Raw genomic sequence first — 20,970 nt, 5'->3', positions numbered from 1 at the left:
GCAGCCGGAAGTTGTTCTTCTTAATGGACATTGTGGATACTGCAAGATGATGATAAAAATTATAAACAAAAACACCAACTGATTATTCCATTTAATATTTAATAAATGTTTATGTACACAGAAGTAGTGAGACACGTCATAAATCAACATACCGGGCTAAAACGGTCATACATTAAGTAATAATCCATTCATAAACAAAACATACAATAATAAATACATCTTCGCACAATATCACCCAATGAAAATGTGAGATCACTCGACAAATCTTATCAGATAACGTTACAGGGAGGTTTATATAAGATAACTTTACAGGGAGGTTTATATCGGATAACGTTACAGGGAGGTTTATATCAGATAACGTTACAGGGAGGTTTATATAAGATAACTTTACAGGGAGGTTTATATCGGATAACGTTACAGGTAGATTTATATAAGATAACATTACAGGGAGGTTTGTAAAAGATAACGTTACAGGGAGGTTTATATAAGATAACGTTACAGGGAGGTTTATATCAGATAATGTTACACGGAAGGTTTATATAAGATAACGTTACAGGGAGGTTTATATCGGATAACGTTACAGGGAGGTTTATATCGGATAACGTTACAGGTAGATTTATATAAGATCACATTACAGGGAGGTTTGTAACAGATAACGTTACAGGGAGGTTTATATCCGATAACGTTACAGGGAGATTTATATCAGATAACGTTACAGGAAGTTTTATATAAGATAATGTTACAGGGAGGTTTATATAAGATAATGTTACAGGGAGGTTTATATAAGATAACGTTACAGGGAGGTTTATATAAGATAACATTACAGGGAGGTTTGTAAAAGATAACGTTACAGGGAGGATTATATAAGATAACGTTACAGGGAGGTTTATATCAGATAACGTTACAGGGAGGTTTATATAAGATAACGTTACAGGGAGGTTTATATAAGATAACGTTTCAGGAAGGTTTATATCCGATAACGTTACAGGGAGGTTTATATCCGATAACGTTACAGGGAGGTTTATATCAGATAACGTTACAGGGAGGTTTATATCAGATAACGTTACAGGGAGGTTTATATCAGATAACGTTACAGGGAGGTTTATATCAGATAACGTTACAGGGAGGTTTATATCAGATAACGTTACAGGGAGGTTTATATCAGATAACGTTACAGGGAGGTTTATATCAGATAACGTTACAGGGAGGTTTATATCAGATAACGTTACAGGGAGGTTTATATCAGATAACGTTACAGGGAGGTTTATATCAGATAACGTTACAGGGAGGTTTATATCGGGTGCTTGGTTACTTACATATTACACGGTACAGTATGTAACACATGAATGCCCTTTGCCACAGAAAATGTATCTCACTGTTTAACAATTTTCTATGAATAGTAACGGTAACCTTGACCTTGTCAATAGTCTTTTCAAAATGGCAGCCATGGAGGCCATAAGTTGATCATTCATACAACTATCCAGTTAAATCAGCTCAATAGAACTTTATCTTAAGTTTGAAATAGTTTTCCAAAATGGTGGCCGTGGTGGACATGTTATTTTTTCGGGTCACTTAGTGAGGACCATAAGTCAATCATTCCTACCAAGTTGCAGTTAAATTCGCCCATTAGAACATGCATTTAAAAAGTTTAAATAGTGTTTTTCTTCAAAATGGTGCCATTTTGGATTTTTTGATCAACCCGAAAAATAACACTTTGTTAGGGCCATGAATCGTTCATTCCCAAAAGGTTTCAGTTAAATCAGCCCAGTAAAACTTTACTTTGAGTTTGAAATAGTTTTTCAAAATGGCGGCTGTCGTGGCCATTTTAAATTTCTGATCGACCCGAAAAAAATCAACACTTGGTCAGGGAGTAGTCAGTAACATTCCCATGAAGTATCAATGAAATCCCTTTGACAGTATTTCAGCTTAAGTTGAAAATGTCAAATGTAAACGCACTACGACGGACGAAGGCGGATAGCAATAGGTCACTTGAGCTAAAAATCCGATGAAATGGGAACAAGTTGGAGATTTTTTTATCATGTACACATGCATACACGATTACACATTATATTACAGTTAGACTGAAGAAATCAAAGGACCAAGGTTTTTCCTTTGACATCATAGTCTTCCTTGTGATGTCACAATGGGTGGGTAATATTACATGTTACATAACAAAAGTTGATGTTAAGGTGATATTATGATTTTTAACAGTTAACGTAATGTGTTCTTGGCTTAGACAGGACAGGCAGTAATCAAACAGATGAGTAATCGGAACCATGGTAGTGACAAAGATGCTGGTCATCATTAAGACAGGAAAGGCTGACCATTCAATGAAATACACTGCATCATAAAATAAGGATGAAGACTGATAAACATGCATGCATGTTAATCAAGACGGCATTTCAAAGAGCATTAAGTTATCAACCAGTGTTTCACAGTACAAAGAACCATGAGTATTTCTGATTTAAGTCCTAGCAATGATTTATAAGCACGAGTTTTATGTAAACCTTCCATTATCTATAACAGGATTTATCTTTAAGGACATATTAAACTTGTATTCAGTAGGTTCATAAGGTTTTTACAGTCCTTAAAAATACATACATGCAAAAAAAAACCAGATAATATTTAAAATACTAAATTTGGAAAAGAAGTGATCTTTGTTATTGAATCATTTTCATTTTCCATAAATTGTACATGTACCAGAGTGATCTCCCCTTACATGTTACCAAGTACATTTATTTCAAAGTTAAACCTGTCGTCACAGATTAAAACCTGCATGAATACAAAAAATGTGAGAAGCTAGGGCTCCATCAGGTACACAAACAAAATGGTCCTAGGTGAAGGACCATGTACAAAAGGATAAAATAATTCAAGATTCTTAGCTAAGACGTGGGAACAAAGTGGTACTGGGTGTTTAACCAGTACACAACATAATAATACAAGAACGAACTCCATCCAGCTGTACACGGAGGCAAAGTGATCATAAGACTCTATACAGTACAAAGGATGAAGTCACCTTAGGCACCTACAAAGTATAAAGGGACAAAGGGGATTCTACGGTTCCACCTGAGTGACAGTACTGGCTAGGAATTTGCCCATGCCACCATACTTACTAACTAAAACAAAACCTAAGCCACACAGGAGTGTGTACCACCTCACTACTGGGGCATATAGTAAAAATATGGTGGCTGCTACTTGGAAAATATTCCAGAATATAAGTGAGAAAGTGAACAGGTGCTGTACATAGTCTTCCCTTCGCTGCCTAGCAGGATCAACAAGAGGCTCTGAGAACCGTCGGTCACCAAGGTAAAACTTCTTCAGTTGCTCTTCCTTCTGTTGCCAGCGGTCACGGCACCACTTGTCCATACCATCCTTGTCGAGAGGCACGTCCACATCACTGTAGAGCTTAACATTGAAGTGGACCTCGGAGGGAAACTTACCCTGGAGGATATCTTTTTCATTCTGCGGGATGAATTTAGGGTAGGCGACCGCCACATCTAGTACAGAATCCAACAGGTTATCTACAATGAATTCAGGGCGCTACTGTACAAGTTATAATTACTTATATACATGTTTAGTTGGTAAAAAAATCCTAAAAATAAAAGTAAAGTAGACTTGTGGATTGACATATTTACAATCTCCGCTGTAATAAATAACACTGTGCTTGGTGTCCACTGTAATAAATAACACTGCTTTTCCATTAGAATAAATACTGCAATACCATAACCTGGGATGTGACCAGATTCTGTGGCCGCAGCATCAGTCACATGTTGGAGGAGTTTACATGAGATTTGTTTACTTCAACAATTTATATTATGTAAAAAAAAAAAATGTGGCCAGGGTTACAGAATCAAAGTCAATTCTAGGCTATTTCTTTAACTCATCAACTATGTGTCAATATCTTTGTCAGAAATATGTTTTTCAATGTATAAAATACTCGTAACAATAAATTTATCACATATAACAATGTATGAATAACTAGATCACTCTCCATGTAAAAATATATCACTATACAGCTACATAACTATACATGTACATGTATATATCCTTTTATCTATATATAACTATATAGCTATGTAGCTATATAACTATATAGCTATATAACTATATCACCATATAGCTATATAACTATATCACCATATAGCTATATAACTATATCACCATGTAGCTATATTACCATGTGGTTATATAACTATATCACCATATTGTTATATAACTATATCACCATGTGGTTATATCACCATGAAGCTATATAACTATATCACCATGTAGCTATATAACTATATCATCATATAGCTATATAACTATATCACCACATAGCTATATAGCTATATAACTATATCACCATATAGCTATATAACTATATCACCAAATAGCTATATAAATATATATATATATATCTAATATAACCATATAGCTATATAACTATATCACCATATAGCTATATAACTATATCACCATATAGCTATATAACTATATCACCAAGTAGCTATATTACCATGTGGTTATATAACTATATCACCATATTGTTATATAACTATATCACCATGTGGTTATATCACCATGAAGCTATATAACTATATCACCATGTAGCTATATAACTATATCATCATATAGCTATATAACTATATCACCATATTGCTATATAACTATATCACCATATAGCTATATAACTATATCCTCATATAGATATATAACTATATCACCATATAGCTATTTAACTATATCACCATGTAGCTATATAACTATATCACCATGTAGCTATATAACTATATCACCATATTGTTATATAACTATATCATCATGAAGCTATATAACTATATCACCCGATGATATAGCTATATAACTATATCCCCATATAGATATATAACTATACTCCAATATAGCTATATAACTATATCACCATATAGCTATATAACTATATCACCATATAGCTATATAACCATATCATCATATAGCTATATAACTATATCCCCATATAGCTATATAACTATATCACCATATAGCTATATAACCATATCATCATATAGCTATATAACTATATCCCCATATAGCTGTATAACTATATCACCATATAGTTATATGACTATATCACCATGTAGTTATATGACTATATCACCATATAGCTATATAACCATATCATCATATAGCTATATAACTATATCCCCATATAGCTGTATAACTATATCACTATATAGGTATACATTGTATTACTATATTACCGGAAAGCTATAAAACTCTTATCCTTACAGAACTATATAACCATATAGCTATATAACTATATCACCATATAGCTATTTAACTATATCACCATGTAGTTATATGACTATATCACCATGTTGTTATATGACTATATCACCATATAGCTATATAACCATATCATCATATAGCTATATAACTATATCCCCATATAGCTGTATAACTATATCACTATATAGGTATACATTGTATTACTATATTACCGGAAAGCTATACAATTCTTATCCTTACAGAACTATATAACCATATAGTTATATAACTATATCACCACATAGCTATTTAACTATATCACCATGTAGTTATATGACTATATCACCATATAGCTATTTAACTATATCACCATATAGCTATATAACTATATCACCATATAGCTATATGACTATATCACCATGTTGTTATATGACTATATCACCATATAGCTATATAACCATATCATCATATAGCTATACAACTATATCACCATAAAGCTATATAACTATATCACCATATAGCTATTTAACTATATCACCATATAGCTATATAACTATATCCCCATATAGATATATAACTATATCACCATATAGCTTATAATTATATTACTATATAGCTATATAACTATATCACCATATAACTATATCACCATATAGCTATATAACTATATCACCATGAAGCTATATATCTGCATATCCCTGCTGTATAAACATAATTATATTAGCCAGGAGAAGAACTTACATTCCCTCATTTTCTCCATAAGGAAGACAAAGCCAGCGGTACGTGGGTGGAGGACGTAGTCGTACTTCTCCAGGTCATTGTCCTTCGCATACTTGTCACTCCTCTTCATGGTGTTAGGAGTTAAGTCAGTACCCTCGGGGAACAGCAATACCTGGGGAGGTAAACATAAGTGATCAATGCACTGCTGTCCTTAGCAATAGATGGGGAGGTAAACATAAGTGATCAATGCACTGCTGTCCTTAGCAATAGATGGGGAGGTAAACATAAGTGATCAATGCACTGCTGTCCTTAGCAATAGCTGGGGAGGTAAACATAGGTGATTTTTAGCAATAGCTGGGGAGGTAAACATAAGTGATCAATGCACTGCTGTCCTTAGCAATAGCTGGGGAGGTAAACATAGGTGATTTTTAGCAATAGCTGGGGAGGGAAACATAAGTGATCAATGCACTGCTGTCCTTAGCATAAGTGATCAATGTACTGCTGTCCTTAGCAATAGATGAGGAGGTAAACATAAGTGATCAATGCACTGCTGTTCCTCAGCATACCTTTCTGGAGTCTTATCAGCTGTCCTTAGCAATAGATGGGGAGGTAAACATAAGTAATCAATGCACTGCTGTCCTTAGCAATAGATGGGGGAGGTAAACATAAGTGGTCAATGCACTGCTGTCCTTAGCAATAGATGGGGGAGGTAAACATAAGTGGTCAATGCACTGCTGTCCTTAGCAATAGCTGGGGAGGTAAACATAGGTGATCTTCAGCAATAGCTGGGGAGGTAAACATAAGTGATCAATGTACTGCTGTTCTTAGCAATAGATGGGGAGGTAAACATAAGTGATTAATGCACTGCTGTCCTTAGCAATAGATGGGGAGGGAAACATAAGTGATCAATGCACTGCTGTCCTTAGCATAAGTGATCAATGTAGGTAAACATAAGTAATCAATGCACTGCTGTCCTTAGCAATAGATGGGGGAGGTAAACATAAGTGGTCAATGCACTGCTGTCCTTAGCAATAGCTGGGGAGGTAAACATAGGTGATTTTTAGCAATAGCTGGGGAGGAAAACATAAGTGATCAATGCACTGCTGTCCTTAGCAATAGCTGTGGAGGTAAACATAGGTGATTTTTAGCAATAGCTGGGGAGGAAAACATAAGTGATCAATGCACTGCTGTCCTTAGCATAAGTGATCAATGTACTGCTGTCCTTAGCAATAGATGGGAAGGTAAACATAAGTGATCAATGTACTGCTGTCCTTAGCAATAGATGGGAAGGTAAACATAAGTGATCAATGTACTGCTGTCCTTAGCAATAGATGGGGAGGTAAACAAGTGATCAATGCACTGCTGTTCTTAGCAATAGATGGGGAGGTAAACAAGTGATCAATGCACTGCTGTTCTTAGCAATAGATGGGGAGGTAAACATAAGTGATACTGCTGTCCTTAGCAATAGCTGGGGAGGTAAACATAGGTGATTTTTAGCAATAGCTGGGGAGGTAAACATAAGGGATCAATGCACTGCTGTCCTTAGCAATAGATGGTGAGGTAAACATAAGTGATCAATGCACTGCTGTCCTTAGCATAAGTGATCAATGTAGGTAAACATAAGTAATCAATGCACTGCTGTCCTTAGCAATAGATGGGGAGCTAAACATAAGTGATTAATGCACTGCTGTCCTTAGCAATAGATGGGGAGGAAAACATAAGTGATCAATGTACTGCTGTCCTTAGCAATAGATGGGAATGTAAACATAAGTGATCAATGCACTGCTGTCCTTAGCATAAGTGATCAATGTACTGCTGTCCTTAGCAATAGATGAGGAGGTAAACATAAGTGATCAATGCACTGCTGTCCTTAGCAATAGCTGGGGAGGTAAACATAGGTGATCTTCAGCAATAGCTGGGGAGGTAAACATAAGTGATCAATGTACTGCTGTTCTTAGCAATAGATGGGGAGGTAAACAAGTGATCAATGCACTGCTGTCCTTAGCAATAGCTGTGGAGGTAAACATAGGTGATTTTTAGCAATAGCTGGGGAGGTAAACATAAGTGATCAATGCCCTGCTGTCCTTAGCAATAGATGGGGAGGTAAACATAAGTGATACTGCTGTCCTTAGCAATAGCTGGGGAGGTAAACATAGGTGATCTTCAGCAATAGATGGGGAGGTAAACATAAGTGATCAATGCACTGCTGTTCCTCAGCATACCTTTCTGGAGTCTTATCAGGTCAAGGTAAAGGTCAAGGTCGATATATAACATGGAAGAATGATAAGAAAAATGAATTTATACATTATGTACAAAGTTGTTCTGTCGATGAATTAAATCGTATAAATGATGCACTTAATGTTTTGTCTGACAAAACTTCTGTCAGTCAGTCTGAAGTAAATGATGTAGTTAATTATATTTCTGAGTTGTTCCGAATTTCAGCTACCTATACTTTCGGATTAAAACAAAAGTATAGAACACTAGATACACATAAAGTTGCTAATGATAAGCCATGGTTTACAGCTGACTGTCACAGCGTGCCATTTTTGATGCAAAACATAAATATGAATATCATAGAACCAGTAGTAACCAAGTTAACAAAACCTCTAGAGACTATAAAAAGGTCCTTTAATAGAGCTATAACACATAGACATAACATTGAAAATCAAATACGAATCACGTCTAAATAAAATCCTAAAGATTTTTGGAATATTTTAAATTCATTCAATAAATCTAAAAATGATAACAGTGATATTGATATATCTTTGGACGAGTTATATGAATACTTCAAGAAATTAAATAGCTCTGATGGAGATGAGGATGAGGATGAGTTTATTATTCCACATATGAATGAAAATATGTTTGATTGTATACTAAAATAGTGATGTGATAGACAGGCTATAGTTAACCTTCGTAATAATAAAGCGCCGGGTATCGATAATATATGAAATGAGCATATAAAAAATACACAGTCTATACAACTACCTATATATGTTAAACTTTTTAATGTTATATTGAACAATTGGAGTAATAAAACCTATATACAAAAAGAAGGGTGACCCTAAAAATCTCGATAACTATCGAGCTATTACATTAGTCTCATGTCTTGGCAAAGTATTTACTGCTATTTTGAACTCTAGATTAAACAGACTTTCAGGAGAAATTGATCTAATTTCCAATGTTGAAGCTTGTTTTAGGAAAGGATACTCTACAACTGAAAATATATTTATCCTTCATGCTTTAATATCTATATACTTTTCAAAAAGTAAAAAGCTATTCTGTTCATTCATTGACTTCAGAAAAGCGTTTGATACTGTTTGGAGGGGAGGTTTATGGAAGAAATTATTAAAGAATAATATCACAGGAAAGATAGTCAATGTTATAATTAATCTGTATGCAAACACTAAATCTTGCGTAAAAACTAGCAATGGTATGACTGATTTTTTCACATGTCACGTCGGGGTAAAACAAGGTGAAAATCTCTCCCCATTTTTGTTCTCCATATATTTAAATGATTTAGAAGAATTCTTCATGCAAAGTAATGTTGACCAACTCCATTGTATTGATAATTTATTTCAAGAATGCATGGGTATATTTGTTAAATTATTTATTCTGCTATATGCAGATGACACAGTTGTTATGTCAGAAACAGCTAAAGGTCTACAGAATGCTTTCCGTGAATTTGAAACTTACTGTACTATTTGGAAACTTAAAGTTAATCTCAATAAAGCTAAAGTTGTTATCTTTGAAAAAAGAAAAAGTAATGGACAAAATATTTGTTTTACTCTTTTTGGTGAAGACACATGACAGTTACTCGTTTCTAGGACTGCTGTTTCATTATAATGGCAGTTTATGTAAAGCAAGAAAAAAACTTGTTGAACAGGCTCAAAAAGCAATGTATGCATTATATAAAAGAAATAAGAAATATTATTTTACCAATTGACTTACAATTAAAATTGTTTGATGTATTGATATCCTCAATCCTTTTGTACTCCTCAGAAATTTGGGGGTTTGAAAATACCAATATGATTGAGAAATTACATGTACAGTTTTGTAAAAGAATTTTAAACAAAAGTAGCTCCCCAGCAAATATAATGGTATATGGTGAAACGGGTAGGTACCCTCTGAATATTGAAATCAAATCTAGAATGATAATGTTTTGGTATAAACTAATTACAGAAGAAAATAAATTGTCTAGTATAATGTATACTGTACAAGCCTATGCTGAATTTAAATGGATTTCATATATCAAGAATCTATTCAATTGCACGGGACTAAGTTACGTATGGTTACAACAAAAAACTTGCACTATGAATAAAAATTACCTTAGGGTTAGTTTTAAAACTATTCTCTATGACCAATTTATACAACAATGGTATACTGATATTGAAAATTCTTCCCGGGGTCAAACATATGCAATATTTAAACATCAATTTCAGTTTGAAATACTTAACTATGCTCAAACAAAAAGATAGAATAACTATCTGTAAGTTCAGAACCAGTAATATATCTCTGCCAATATATTGTAGAGACTGGGCGATGGACTAGAACACAACGTGAAGACAGAATCTGTCCACTTTGTTTTACTGGAGTTGGAAGCGAGTATCANGTTCATACAATCACTAGAAAGACAATTAAAAAATAATATGTGAATTTCACACATCAAACTGTAAACTTTTGTATACATTTAGATATTACTGATCATTTTGTTAAACCTAACATAATTGTATTGTATAATGAGTGTGGTTACAGCTTGCTTATCATGGTTTGTCTGTCTATTACAGTATTGTATGATGGGATTGTAACACTGTCTATTATACCTTTGTAATATTATATGGTATGATGAGTATTATAGTCACTATTATGCCATGGTATGATTGCACTGTATGGTGTGGTATACTATCTATAATACATGTTTCATGGAGTGCGAGTAATATATGTGTAATACTGTAATAATATTATTGTAGGATTGTACTGTAAGATGGATGCAACAGTGCCTGCAATACCACTGTGTGAACGCACGGTATGGGTGAATGTAATGCTATTTATTATACAATCGTAATAGTATTGTAAAATGAGTGTAATAATGTATATCACAGTGTATGATGAGTGTCATTGTATGAGCAGTGTGTTCTATTATAATAAGGTATGATAGTACGTATGAACAGTGTAATAGTGTGTTTATCATTGTATGAGAAGTGTAATAGTTTCCAATATATTATTGTACGCTAGCATAGTAAGATGGGTGCTTTACGGTCAACCATATCATTGTTATATTGGACTTTATGATGACCTCTTGTTGCGCACAATAGTGTGCCTGAGTGATAATAAAAATCTCTGAAATCACTCCAGTGGGGTGGAGCCATAATACCTCTTTGATACAAATTCTGGTGCAATTCAGATTAACTCTACTCTAAGTATGTGAATAGTACAGTGTCTTCTCTTGTACATTGTAGCATATTAGTGAATTCCAAAGGAGCATGGACAGCATGGCAGACACTTAGCTATTAATTTATTTAAGACTAATCAACAAGTTTTTGTTCATTTTTGAGCCATTATCAGAATTGAATCTGGGGAGTCTCATTCTCTCAACGTTATGCCATATGAAATCTTGTCTCCTTCTGAAAAAAATTGGTCTTGTATAATGAGCCATGTGGATTCTGTCAAACTTTGTTCATCGACTAACAGATAGTGATTGATCATCAGTACTGTCAACCAGTATTTAATATAGCTAGGGGACATTGGTAATAAAGGTGGAAACATGGAACACACATGGTGCTGGAGCTAACATTTATACACCAACAGCACTATAAACATGGTATACTTTATATGACACTAGTCTTTATAAGATTGTGTTTAAATCAATCATCAGTCCTACCTGTGGTTTGTGTTTGACCTTGTTGAAGTAGGATATACATCTAGTCATGATTTTCTGATCTATTTCCCATTTTCTGTGTAGGAATATATAGCCTGCACTCTGCATTGCCCAACCTGAAATAAAACATACACAGATCATGCCAGTTGCCAACAAAAGTAGCCTGCTACAAGTTCATCAACTCGGAACCAACTATTGTTTTCAGAATGATCAATATGTACATGTATCTAGGTCAACAGTATAGCATGTGAGCATATAACTGGCTGTTCTTTTCAAGACAACCACCAATTTCGAAACATAATGAGAACACTGTAACTGTCAAAGAAAACCATGAGCTGTAAATTTTGAGGCTCACAAACAATCCACAAAACTTTTTTATACATATATTAATGAACATTAGTGGCAATGAACATTTCTTTTGTCAACATGTATACACAACCTATATATAGCTCAAACTACATGTATATACAACCTATATCTAGCTCCATCTACATGTATACACAACCTATATATAGCTCCATAAACATGTATATACAACCTATCTATAGCTCCATCTACATGTATTTACAACCTATATATAGCTCCAACGACATGTATATACAACCTGTATATTGCTCCCTCTACATGTATATACAACCTATCTATAGCTCCATCTACATGTATATACACCCTATATATCGCACCATCTAGATGAATATACAAGTATATATAGATCCATCACCATATATAAACAACCTATATATAGCTCCATAAACATGTATATACAACCTATCTATAGCTCCATCTACATGTACATACAACCTATATATAGCTCCAACTTCATGTATATACAACCTATATCTAGCTCCATCTACATGTATTTACAACCTATATATAGCTCCAACTTCATGTATATACAACCTATATCTAGCTCCATCTACATGTATCTATTCAACCTATATATAGCTCCAACTTCATGTATATACAACCTATATCTAGCTCCATCTACATGTATCTATTCAACCTATATATAGCTCCAACTTCATGTATATACAACCTATATCTAGCTCCATCTACATGTATCTATTCAACCTATATATAGCTCCATAAACATGTATATACAACCTATCTATAGCTCCATCTACATGTATATACACCTATATATAGCTCCATCTACAAATATACAACCTATATATAGCCCCATCTACATGTATATACAACATATATATAGCTCCATCTACAAATATACAACCTATATATAGCCCCATCTACATGTATATACACCCTATATATCGCACCATCTAGATGAATATACAAGTATATATAGATCCATCACCATATATAAACAACCTATATATAGCTCCCACTACATGTATATACAACCCATATATAGCTCCAACTACATGCATATACAAACTATATATAGCTCCAACTCCATGTACACACAACCTTTATATAGCTCCATCTACATGGATATACAACCTATATATAGCTCCATAAACATGTATATACAACCTATATCTAGCTCCATCTACATGTATCTATTCAACCTATATATAGCTCCAACGACATGTATATACAACCTGTATATAGCTCCAGCTACATGTATATACAACCTATATCTAGCTCCATCTACATGTATATACAACCCATATATAGCTCCAACTACATGCATATACAAACTATATATAGCTCCAACTCCATGTACACACAACCTTTATATAGCTCCATCTACATGGATATACAACCTATATATAGCCCCATCTACATGTATATACACCTATATATAGCTCCATCGACATTTATATACAACCTATATATAGCCCCATCTACATGTATATACACCCTATATATCGCACCATCTAGATGAATATACAAGTATATATAGATCCATCACCATATATAAACAACCTATATATAGCTCCAACTTCATGTATATACAACCTATATCTAGCTCCATCTACATGTATCTATTCAACCTATATATAGCTCCATAAACATGTATATACAACCTATATCTAGCTCCATCTACATGTATCTATTCAACCTATATATAGCTCCATGTACATGTATATACAACCTATATCTAGCTCCATCTACATGTATAATACAGTCATATGTCCACTAAGTCATGAGGACCTGCGAAATATTTACCTGGGCCTGGAACATTCTTTAGACTTTTCTTGAGACTGATTTTAAAATGTCTCAGGGAGCCACAACGTAGTTGATAAGACATCATGAACAGCCAATCAAATCGTGTTCGGTGATTCATCAGAATGAGTCCACTTTCTTGTTCTGGCATGGGTTGTCCTGTGATAACAATCCTCACGCCACAGACCTTTTCAACTACAGCCTGAAATGACACCAATGCAACCTTCTATGCAATTTCATAAAAACGTTCAACTATTAAATGTACTACTCTACATGTATCTAGGTCAACAGTATAGCATGTGAGCATATAACTGACTGTTCTTTTCAAGACAACCACCAATTTCGAAACATAATGAGAACACTGTAACTGTCAAAGAAAGCCATGAGCTGTAAATTTTGGGGCTCACAAACAATCCACAAAACTTTTTTATACCTATATTAATGAACATTAGTGGCAATGAACATTTCTTTTGTCATCATGTATACACAACCTATATATAGCACAAACTACATGTATATACAACATATATATAGCTCCATCTACAAATATACAACCTATAAATAGCTCCATCTACATGTATCTATTCAACCTATATATAGCTCCAACTTCATGTATATACAACCTATACATAGCTCCATCTACATGTATCTATTCAACCTATATATAGCTCCAACTTCATGTATATACAACCTATATCTAGCTCCATCTACATGTATAATACAGTCATATGTCCACTAAGTCATGAGGACCTGCGAAATATTTACCTGGGCCTGGAACATTCTTTAGACTTTTCTTGAGACTGATTTTAAAATGTCTAAGGGAGCCACAACGTAGTTGATAAGACATCATGAACAGCCAATCAAATCGTGTTCGGTGATTCATCAGAATGAGTCCACTTTCTTGTTCTGGCATTGGTTTTCCTGTGATAACAATCTTCACGCCACAGACCTTTTCAACTACAGCCTGAAATGACACCAATGCAACCTTCTATGCAATTTCATAAAAACGTTTAACTATTAAATGTACTACTCAGGGCCCATTCGTTTAAAATGTAATTCATTTATTTATTGTATAAAGACAATTTACCGGGTGAAACCTTGTAATTATGCGTGTGATTTTACTGAACATTAAAATATTTGTTACCGGGTGAAGACTTGTAATTATGCGTGTGATTTTACTGAATATTAAAATATTTGTTACCTTGAAAGTTTTATCTTGTTTAATAGCTGTATTTTAAAAATACACAAAAAGTAGCAATAATCACTAATTTCAAGGATCTCTGGGTTTTTCATATATAATTGCCTCCCTTTAATTTTGTTTTTGGCTATAACTGCAGCAAATTTTAGCAAAGATGCTTCAGTTGACAAGATCGATGGCTCACAGCAGACTGATCAGTCTGTTAAAGCCATAGTATAACAATCTGGAGTCCAGGGTTTGAATATTGGTCTGACCCCTCTGAAATTTTACACTGCTCATGTCTCATAACATTGTTGTTAATTATATTCTGTTTATGTTATCTTCACTATTTTTATTAAAGTCCTGCAAGGGATGGTTTTCTTTTCAGAAGTGATTTATCTAAGCTATAATCATGCCCAAAAAGTCAGTTTCCCATGTGTTGTTACAGTTGTTTGCAGTGGTAAAGGGGATCTCTAAGCTGTATCACCTTTCTATACAATGTACATTACATATTCTATTATTTGTGCCTTGGCCCCTCTAGCTGTGACCTTGAATTTAGTGTTTCATACCTCAGAGATTTTAGATTATGGCTTAATGCAATTTACAAGAATGAAATAAGTTAAAACTACATGCATTGTGTTAATACATTTGTATAAAATAATAACAAATCTGCACCGATACTGATTTTTAAACAATAAAATGAGTGTTACGTTTTTACATCGGTAAGATTGTCACCAGAGGTAAGGAACTCATACCTTTACAGAACGTGCAAAAGAATATTGGCCATAGAATGAGGGTGTTCTCTAACAAATACTTACTTACCAAATTTACAGGCATAAAAAGTATGAAACTGACAATACATTTTTGTAACCAATTGCACTGTTCATATCTGTCAATCACTTGATTATTGATATCTACCTTTATGTACACATTCTGTGTAGATCAGATCATCCAGTTTGGGGTACATGTGTATATATATCTACCTTTATGTACACATTTTGTGTAGATCAGATGATCCAGTTTGGGGTACATGTGTATATATATATATATTCCAAGTCTGATTTAAGTACAGCTAAAATAGGTTGTGCCTTTTCATATTGGTCTTGCCCCATACATACCAGCTAGCTAGCTGGTACATGACTTCTAAGTGATGAAATTCTATCTTTTAGAATCATTAATAAAAAGGGATCATAAAACTGAACATAAGAAATAAAAAACTCTTACAAAATCAAACAAACATAAACAAATATTACAACATTTTCTAAGTTGAAGTAATGCTTATTTACTTGTACAAGTAAGCATTGAACTGCTTTCAGTGGGCATTCCTGTTGGCTATGAATGCCTACTGAATGCTTAAAAGCAGTTCTATAAAATTAATATATTTTAAAGAATTTTAAATGTTTTTAAAAGGTTTTTTTTATCGAAACACAGCCTTTTCTTCCAGGAAGTGTATGTATCATGTATACTTGTTTGATTTTATCTTCATGGGAGGATTGTGGTATCTAACATAACAATTAAGACCTCCTTATAATGATGACATCAACATATGTGGGCCATGGCACTCATAGCTGATATGAATGTCACCTGAACTTGGTAGGATTATATATTGACAGTGCCATAAGGTGGTTAAATATTTGACGAAAGTTATATAAGAGATTGGTTCAATAGTATTGTACACTGTTGCATGAAAAACAATGCAAAGCCTTTCAATATAGGAAGATATGTACAAAGGTAAACTATAACATGGTTATAAGTTAGGTATTACATTTAGCAGAAAGTAACTTTATTTCTGTGATAAGGTCATTGGAATACAATTAATGTGTGTGTACAATAAAACTGCATAACACAGTGTTTTTTCTACTTTCTTTCCACAAGGATATGTGCCTTATGAATTTGAGAAAATATTTCCAACAAAAAGCATGACTTTGGGAAAATAAAGTGATTTTTGCATTGACTTTGGGAGAATAACAGTCATAATTATCTAGGGGAAGGGGCCTTTATAACAATTTATAAAACATCTTTAAAAAGACCCCTCTTAGAAACACCAATTATGTCAATTTAACACCATTTTAAGCCCATTAGGCTTCTAAAGACATATCCTTGTATAAATCAGTTGAACAATCCGGCAACACTAGTATAGTAAGTAGGTAAAAACTTGACAGTTCATATCATGGTGCCAGTGGTTGTTAAGGTGTGACTATAATGAATTAACACTAGATGTAGATATCATGTGTTCCAGTAAACTGTTCCATGTATCCAATACTCTACTGTTAAATCTGTTCCATGTATCCAATACTCTACTGTTAAAACTGTTCCATGTATCCTATACTCTTCTGTTAAAACTGTTCCATGTATCCTATACTCTTCTGTTAAAACTGTTCCATGTATCCAATAGTCTACTGTTAAAACTGTTCCATGAATCCAATACTCTACTGTTAAAACTGTCCCATGTATCCAATACTCTACTGTTCAAACTGTTCCATGTATCCAATACCCTACTGTTAAAACTGTTCCATGTATCCAATACCCTACTGTTAAAACTGTTCCATGTATCCTATACTCTTCTGTTAAAACTGTTCCATGTATCCAACACTCTACTGTTAAATCTGTTCCATGTATCCAATACTCTACTGTTCAAACTGTTCCATGTATCCAATACCCTACTGTTAAAACTGTTCCATGTATCCAATACTCTACTGTTAAATCTGTTCTTTGTTACATTTAACCTTGACCTTGATTTCAAGAGCTTTTTAGTATGGCCTCTGGTAGTTGTAATAAGGGACATTGTGAATAATTTGTCCTTGTCCACAATATCAATATTATCAATTATTCTATATAGTTGTATAACATCTGCTTGTTTCCTCCGGGACTGAAGACTGGTTAATCCTCCGGGACTGAAGACTGGTTAATCCCAGGGATTTAAGACGATCTCTATGTGACATATTGGTTAATCCTATAACTATTTTGGTGCACCTGGCTCTTCTGATCTCTGGACATTTTCAATCCTTATTTGGTCTTTTGTTAACAGTGGATTCCATATACATGAAGCATATTCCAAATGTGGCCTAATGAGAGATTTATACAGACTTAGGGACATCTCGATGAAGGTGAATGATTTGTTTATCAGTACTGTTATACTGTTGGCTTTGGAGACACAGTTACACACATGTTGGCCGAACTTAATTTATTGTTTACTATACATGTGACGCCCAGAACTTTCTTGGAGGCAACTTTAGTAATGAACTCATTGCTGCATATGTTTGCATTTGGTTTTTTTTTCAATTGCATCTTCAAGATCTCTGTCCATTTACAGATGTTGTTCACATCATTTTGAAGCTCTTGAGTGGCATTGGCGGAACATATATACCTTTTATTAACTAGGTATCATCAGCAAATATTAATAGTAAGGATTGGACTTCTTCTGGCATATCGTTTATGAATATCAAAAATAATATCGGTGCGAGAACACTCCCCTGGGGGATACTGCATCAAGTGTGGTCTGGGCACGTCATGCTAATAAAGGACCAGATAGCTATTGGAAATGTCCAGAGAAGAACGTCTAAACTTCTTCCTGGTCTAAAAGACTTGAGCTTCCCAGAAAGATTAAAAGTGTTAGGCCTAGGGCTCCCCACCTTGGAATGTTTGAGGTAGTAAGTTTGAAATGAAAAAAATTGTATATAAATTAGAATTGAGACAGGCCAGCTGGGTAAAAACTAGGGGAATTGACAAAGGCTTAGCAAACCCAAATGTATAAAAAGCATTACCGATAGGGCTCACTGGTTAAGTGATCGAGTTGTAAACAGTTAGAACAATCTCCTTTACTACATGGTTAATGCCCCCTTCTTGTTTCCTTTAGACTTATCAACAAACATTGCATGGTTAAATTAAACCACCCTTGCAAAGTTTGTGCCAATTAAGTTTGAACTAGTTAATGATTTTCCATCTTGCCACTACCAGCTGCTTGTCTATAAAAAGACATTTTAACCTGTTTATTAGTATAACACACTGAATAATTCCTAGATAATCTGCATTCAAATGTACAAATTTAACTTATTGGCCTTAATAGTAGCATCGTGAATAGATTGGGAGCAGATTTTGATTATCTTGGTTAGTACTTTTTTTTACACATGTACATTACACCATAATATGTGGTGTCGTTTTGCATCGACGTAAAATGATGTAAAAAATTATGTTTGGTCAAGGCCAAGGCTTACCAGTCACTTGTGCGACCCAATCTTCAGTATGGTACTTGCGTATGGGACCCCCATACACAACGAAATACAAACAAAATTGAAATGGTTCAGCGACATGCAGCTAGATATGTATGCAATAACTTTCATAACACAAGCAGTGTGTCAGGGATGTTAGAAAATCTCCATTGGCCACTCCTAGCTGAACGTCGTCTAAAAACACGACTTGTAGTATTCTATAAAATTGTCCACTGTCTCATTGCTGTTCCTACACCTGATATCCTCTTTCCTATTGACGGTAGAACCAGAAAATCAAATGATCAAAACTTCAGACATATATCCGCAACAAACAACAACCTTAAATGGTCCTTCTTTCCACGCGCCGTAGTCCAATGGAATGCCCTCCCTGTCCCCATTGTAGACAGTGCTACTGTAGACACCTTCAGAGATCAGCTGACTCTACTCTGTGATGTTTATGTATTGTAAATATGCCTATATTTTACCTGAATAAATATTATTAAAGAAGAAGAGGCTAGTAAAGGAAACTCTGTAGAATAAGATCACCTTAGTGACCATTTATAAACCTGAATGGTCTAGCTATAATTCCTGTAGGAGCTCTATCTAAATCAGAGATTTATAACGATAGAAACTCTATCGTTATAAATCTCTGATTTAGATAGAGTTCCTACAGGAATTAGTCTAGCTAATGATCGGTCACATCGATCCACCAGAAAAAGGTTTATTCAAAAACACATAAAATTGCTTGGAAGTCAGTTATATAATAATCACATAAGAACATGAGCGTAAGTATAATTAAAGTACTTGACTGTATATATATGTAGCCTCCTTACCACGGCATAAACCTGCCACAACCATATCATCTGGTCCAGTAATCGCCTGCCCAGAGCGGGCTGGAAATACACCAGGGGAATCAGGGGCCCGATGAAAAATATGGCTCCTAGGGTACTGCTGTACCCCAGTAATACAATGAAAAGAAACCCTTTAAAGTTCATCCTCTTATCGTGGTTATGCTGAACCTAAAAAAATGAGAAATATGATCATGATGTTTATGAACCATGTACCGGAAGTTTACTTCTGTTATCTCCCATTAAATTTGGGAGTAGTGTGATATCCTGATAAATTACTGACAATTTGTAATTACTCTAAATTTCTAGTCCGGGCGACATTTAAAGGGGATTAGAAAATACCAACTACAGTATATGTATTGAAACTTATGTGTTTAATCAATTCGTTGGTTTTGATCACATCTCTTTTATTTATCCTTGATAGTAAACAAATGAAATGTGTTCTCCTCCTTAGGGAAAGTAGTTTATCAACAGCATGTGCTCCAATATTTCGTTATTTTACTTAGCCAAAACGTCGAAAATATATGTAGTTTAAACCTTATTAGCATTGTTATATAGCTTTTATAATTGGATTTTCTTGGCTGCTTAGAATATTTGATTTAATGACGTAATTAGAATAGGACAGTTTAATCTCATGAGTTTCCGAAAATGGTGTCACATCTATTTATTACATTAGAAAATCAGATTAATTTAATTTTCAAGTGTTAAATATATTCTAAAGCTACAGCAATGTTAAATTATCACAAAAGATATAGTAAACCCATCATCAAATAACCTACCCAT

The 20,970-nt window shown here is 34.2% G+C and overlaps 1 protein-coding gene across 2 annotated transcripts; it reads right to left on the bottom strand.

The window, feature by feature from the left end:
- Window positions 1-1,879: 1,879 nt before the first annotated feature.
- On the bottom strand, window positions 1,880-20,415 carry LOC110456735 (lysocardiolipin acyltransferase 1-like). 2 transcript variants are annotated; one of them, XM_021507657.1, is made up of 5 exons: window positions 20,173-20,415; window positions 14,720-14,918; window positions 11,828-11,940; window positions 5,971-6,121; window positions 1,880-3,521 (listed from the first exon to the last, which is right to left on the bottom strand). In XM_021507657.1, the coding sequence occupies exons 1-5, from the start codon at window positions 20,332-20,334 to the stop codon at window positions 3,055-3,057; spliced, it is 1,092 nt and encodes a 363-aa protein (XP_021363332.1). In that variant the 5' UTR covers window positions 20,335-20,415; the 3' UTR covers window positions 1,880-3,054. The 2 variants fall into 2 exon arrangements, with proteins under 2 accessions (XP_021363332.1, XP_021363331.1); XM_021507656.1 differs by lacking the exons at window positions 14,720-14,918; window positions 20,173-20,415 and adding an exon at window positions 13,958-14,102.
- Between the last annotated feature and the right edge of the window lie 555 nt (window positions 20,416-20,970).

Source organism: Mizuhopecten yessoensis, unplaced genomic scaffold (genome assembly GCF_002113885.1).
Source record: "Mizuhopecten yessoensis strain PY_sf001 unplaced genomic scaffold, ASM211388v2 scaffold8839.2, whole genome shotgun sequence".
Taxonomy (NCBI): Eukaryota; Metazoa; Mollusca; class Bivalvia; order Pectinida; family Pectinidae; genus Mizuhopecten; species Mizuhopecten yessoensis.
The sequence above is the reverse complement of the archived record's forward strand: the minus strand, read 5'-3'. Positions and strand labels throughout refer to the sequence as shown.

Bases quoted from the DNA above. Each gene is read 5' to 3' on its own strand.
- LOC110456735 (XM_021507657.1), bottom strand. From the start codon at position 20,334: ATGAACTTTAAAGGGTTTCTTTTCATTGTATTACTGGGGTACAGCAGT. The intron at 11,941-14,719 runs GTAAATATTTCG...GTTTTATTTCAG, and splicing joins AAAGAATGTTCCAGGCCCAG to GTTGGGCAATGCAGAGTGCA. The intron at 3,522-5,970 runs GTAAGTTCTTCT...AATTCATTGTAG, and splicing joins TATGGAGAAAATGAGGGAAT to ATAACCTGTTGGATTCTGTA.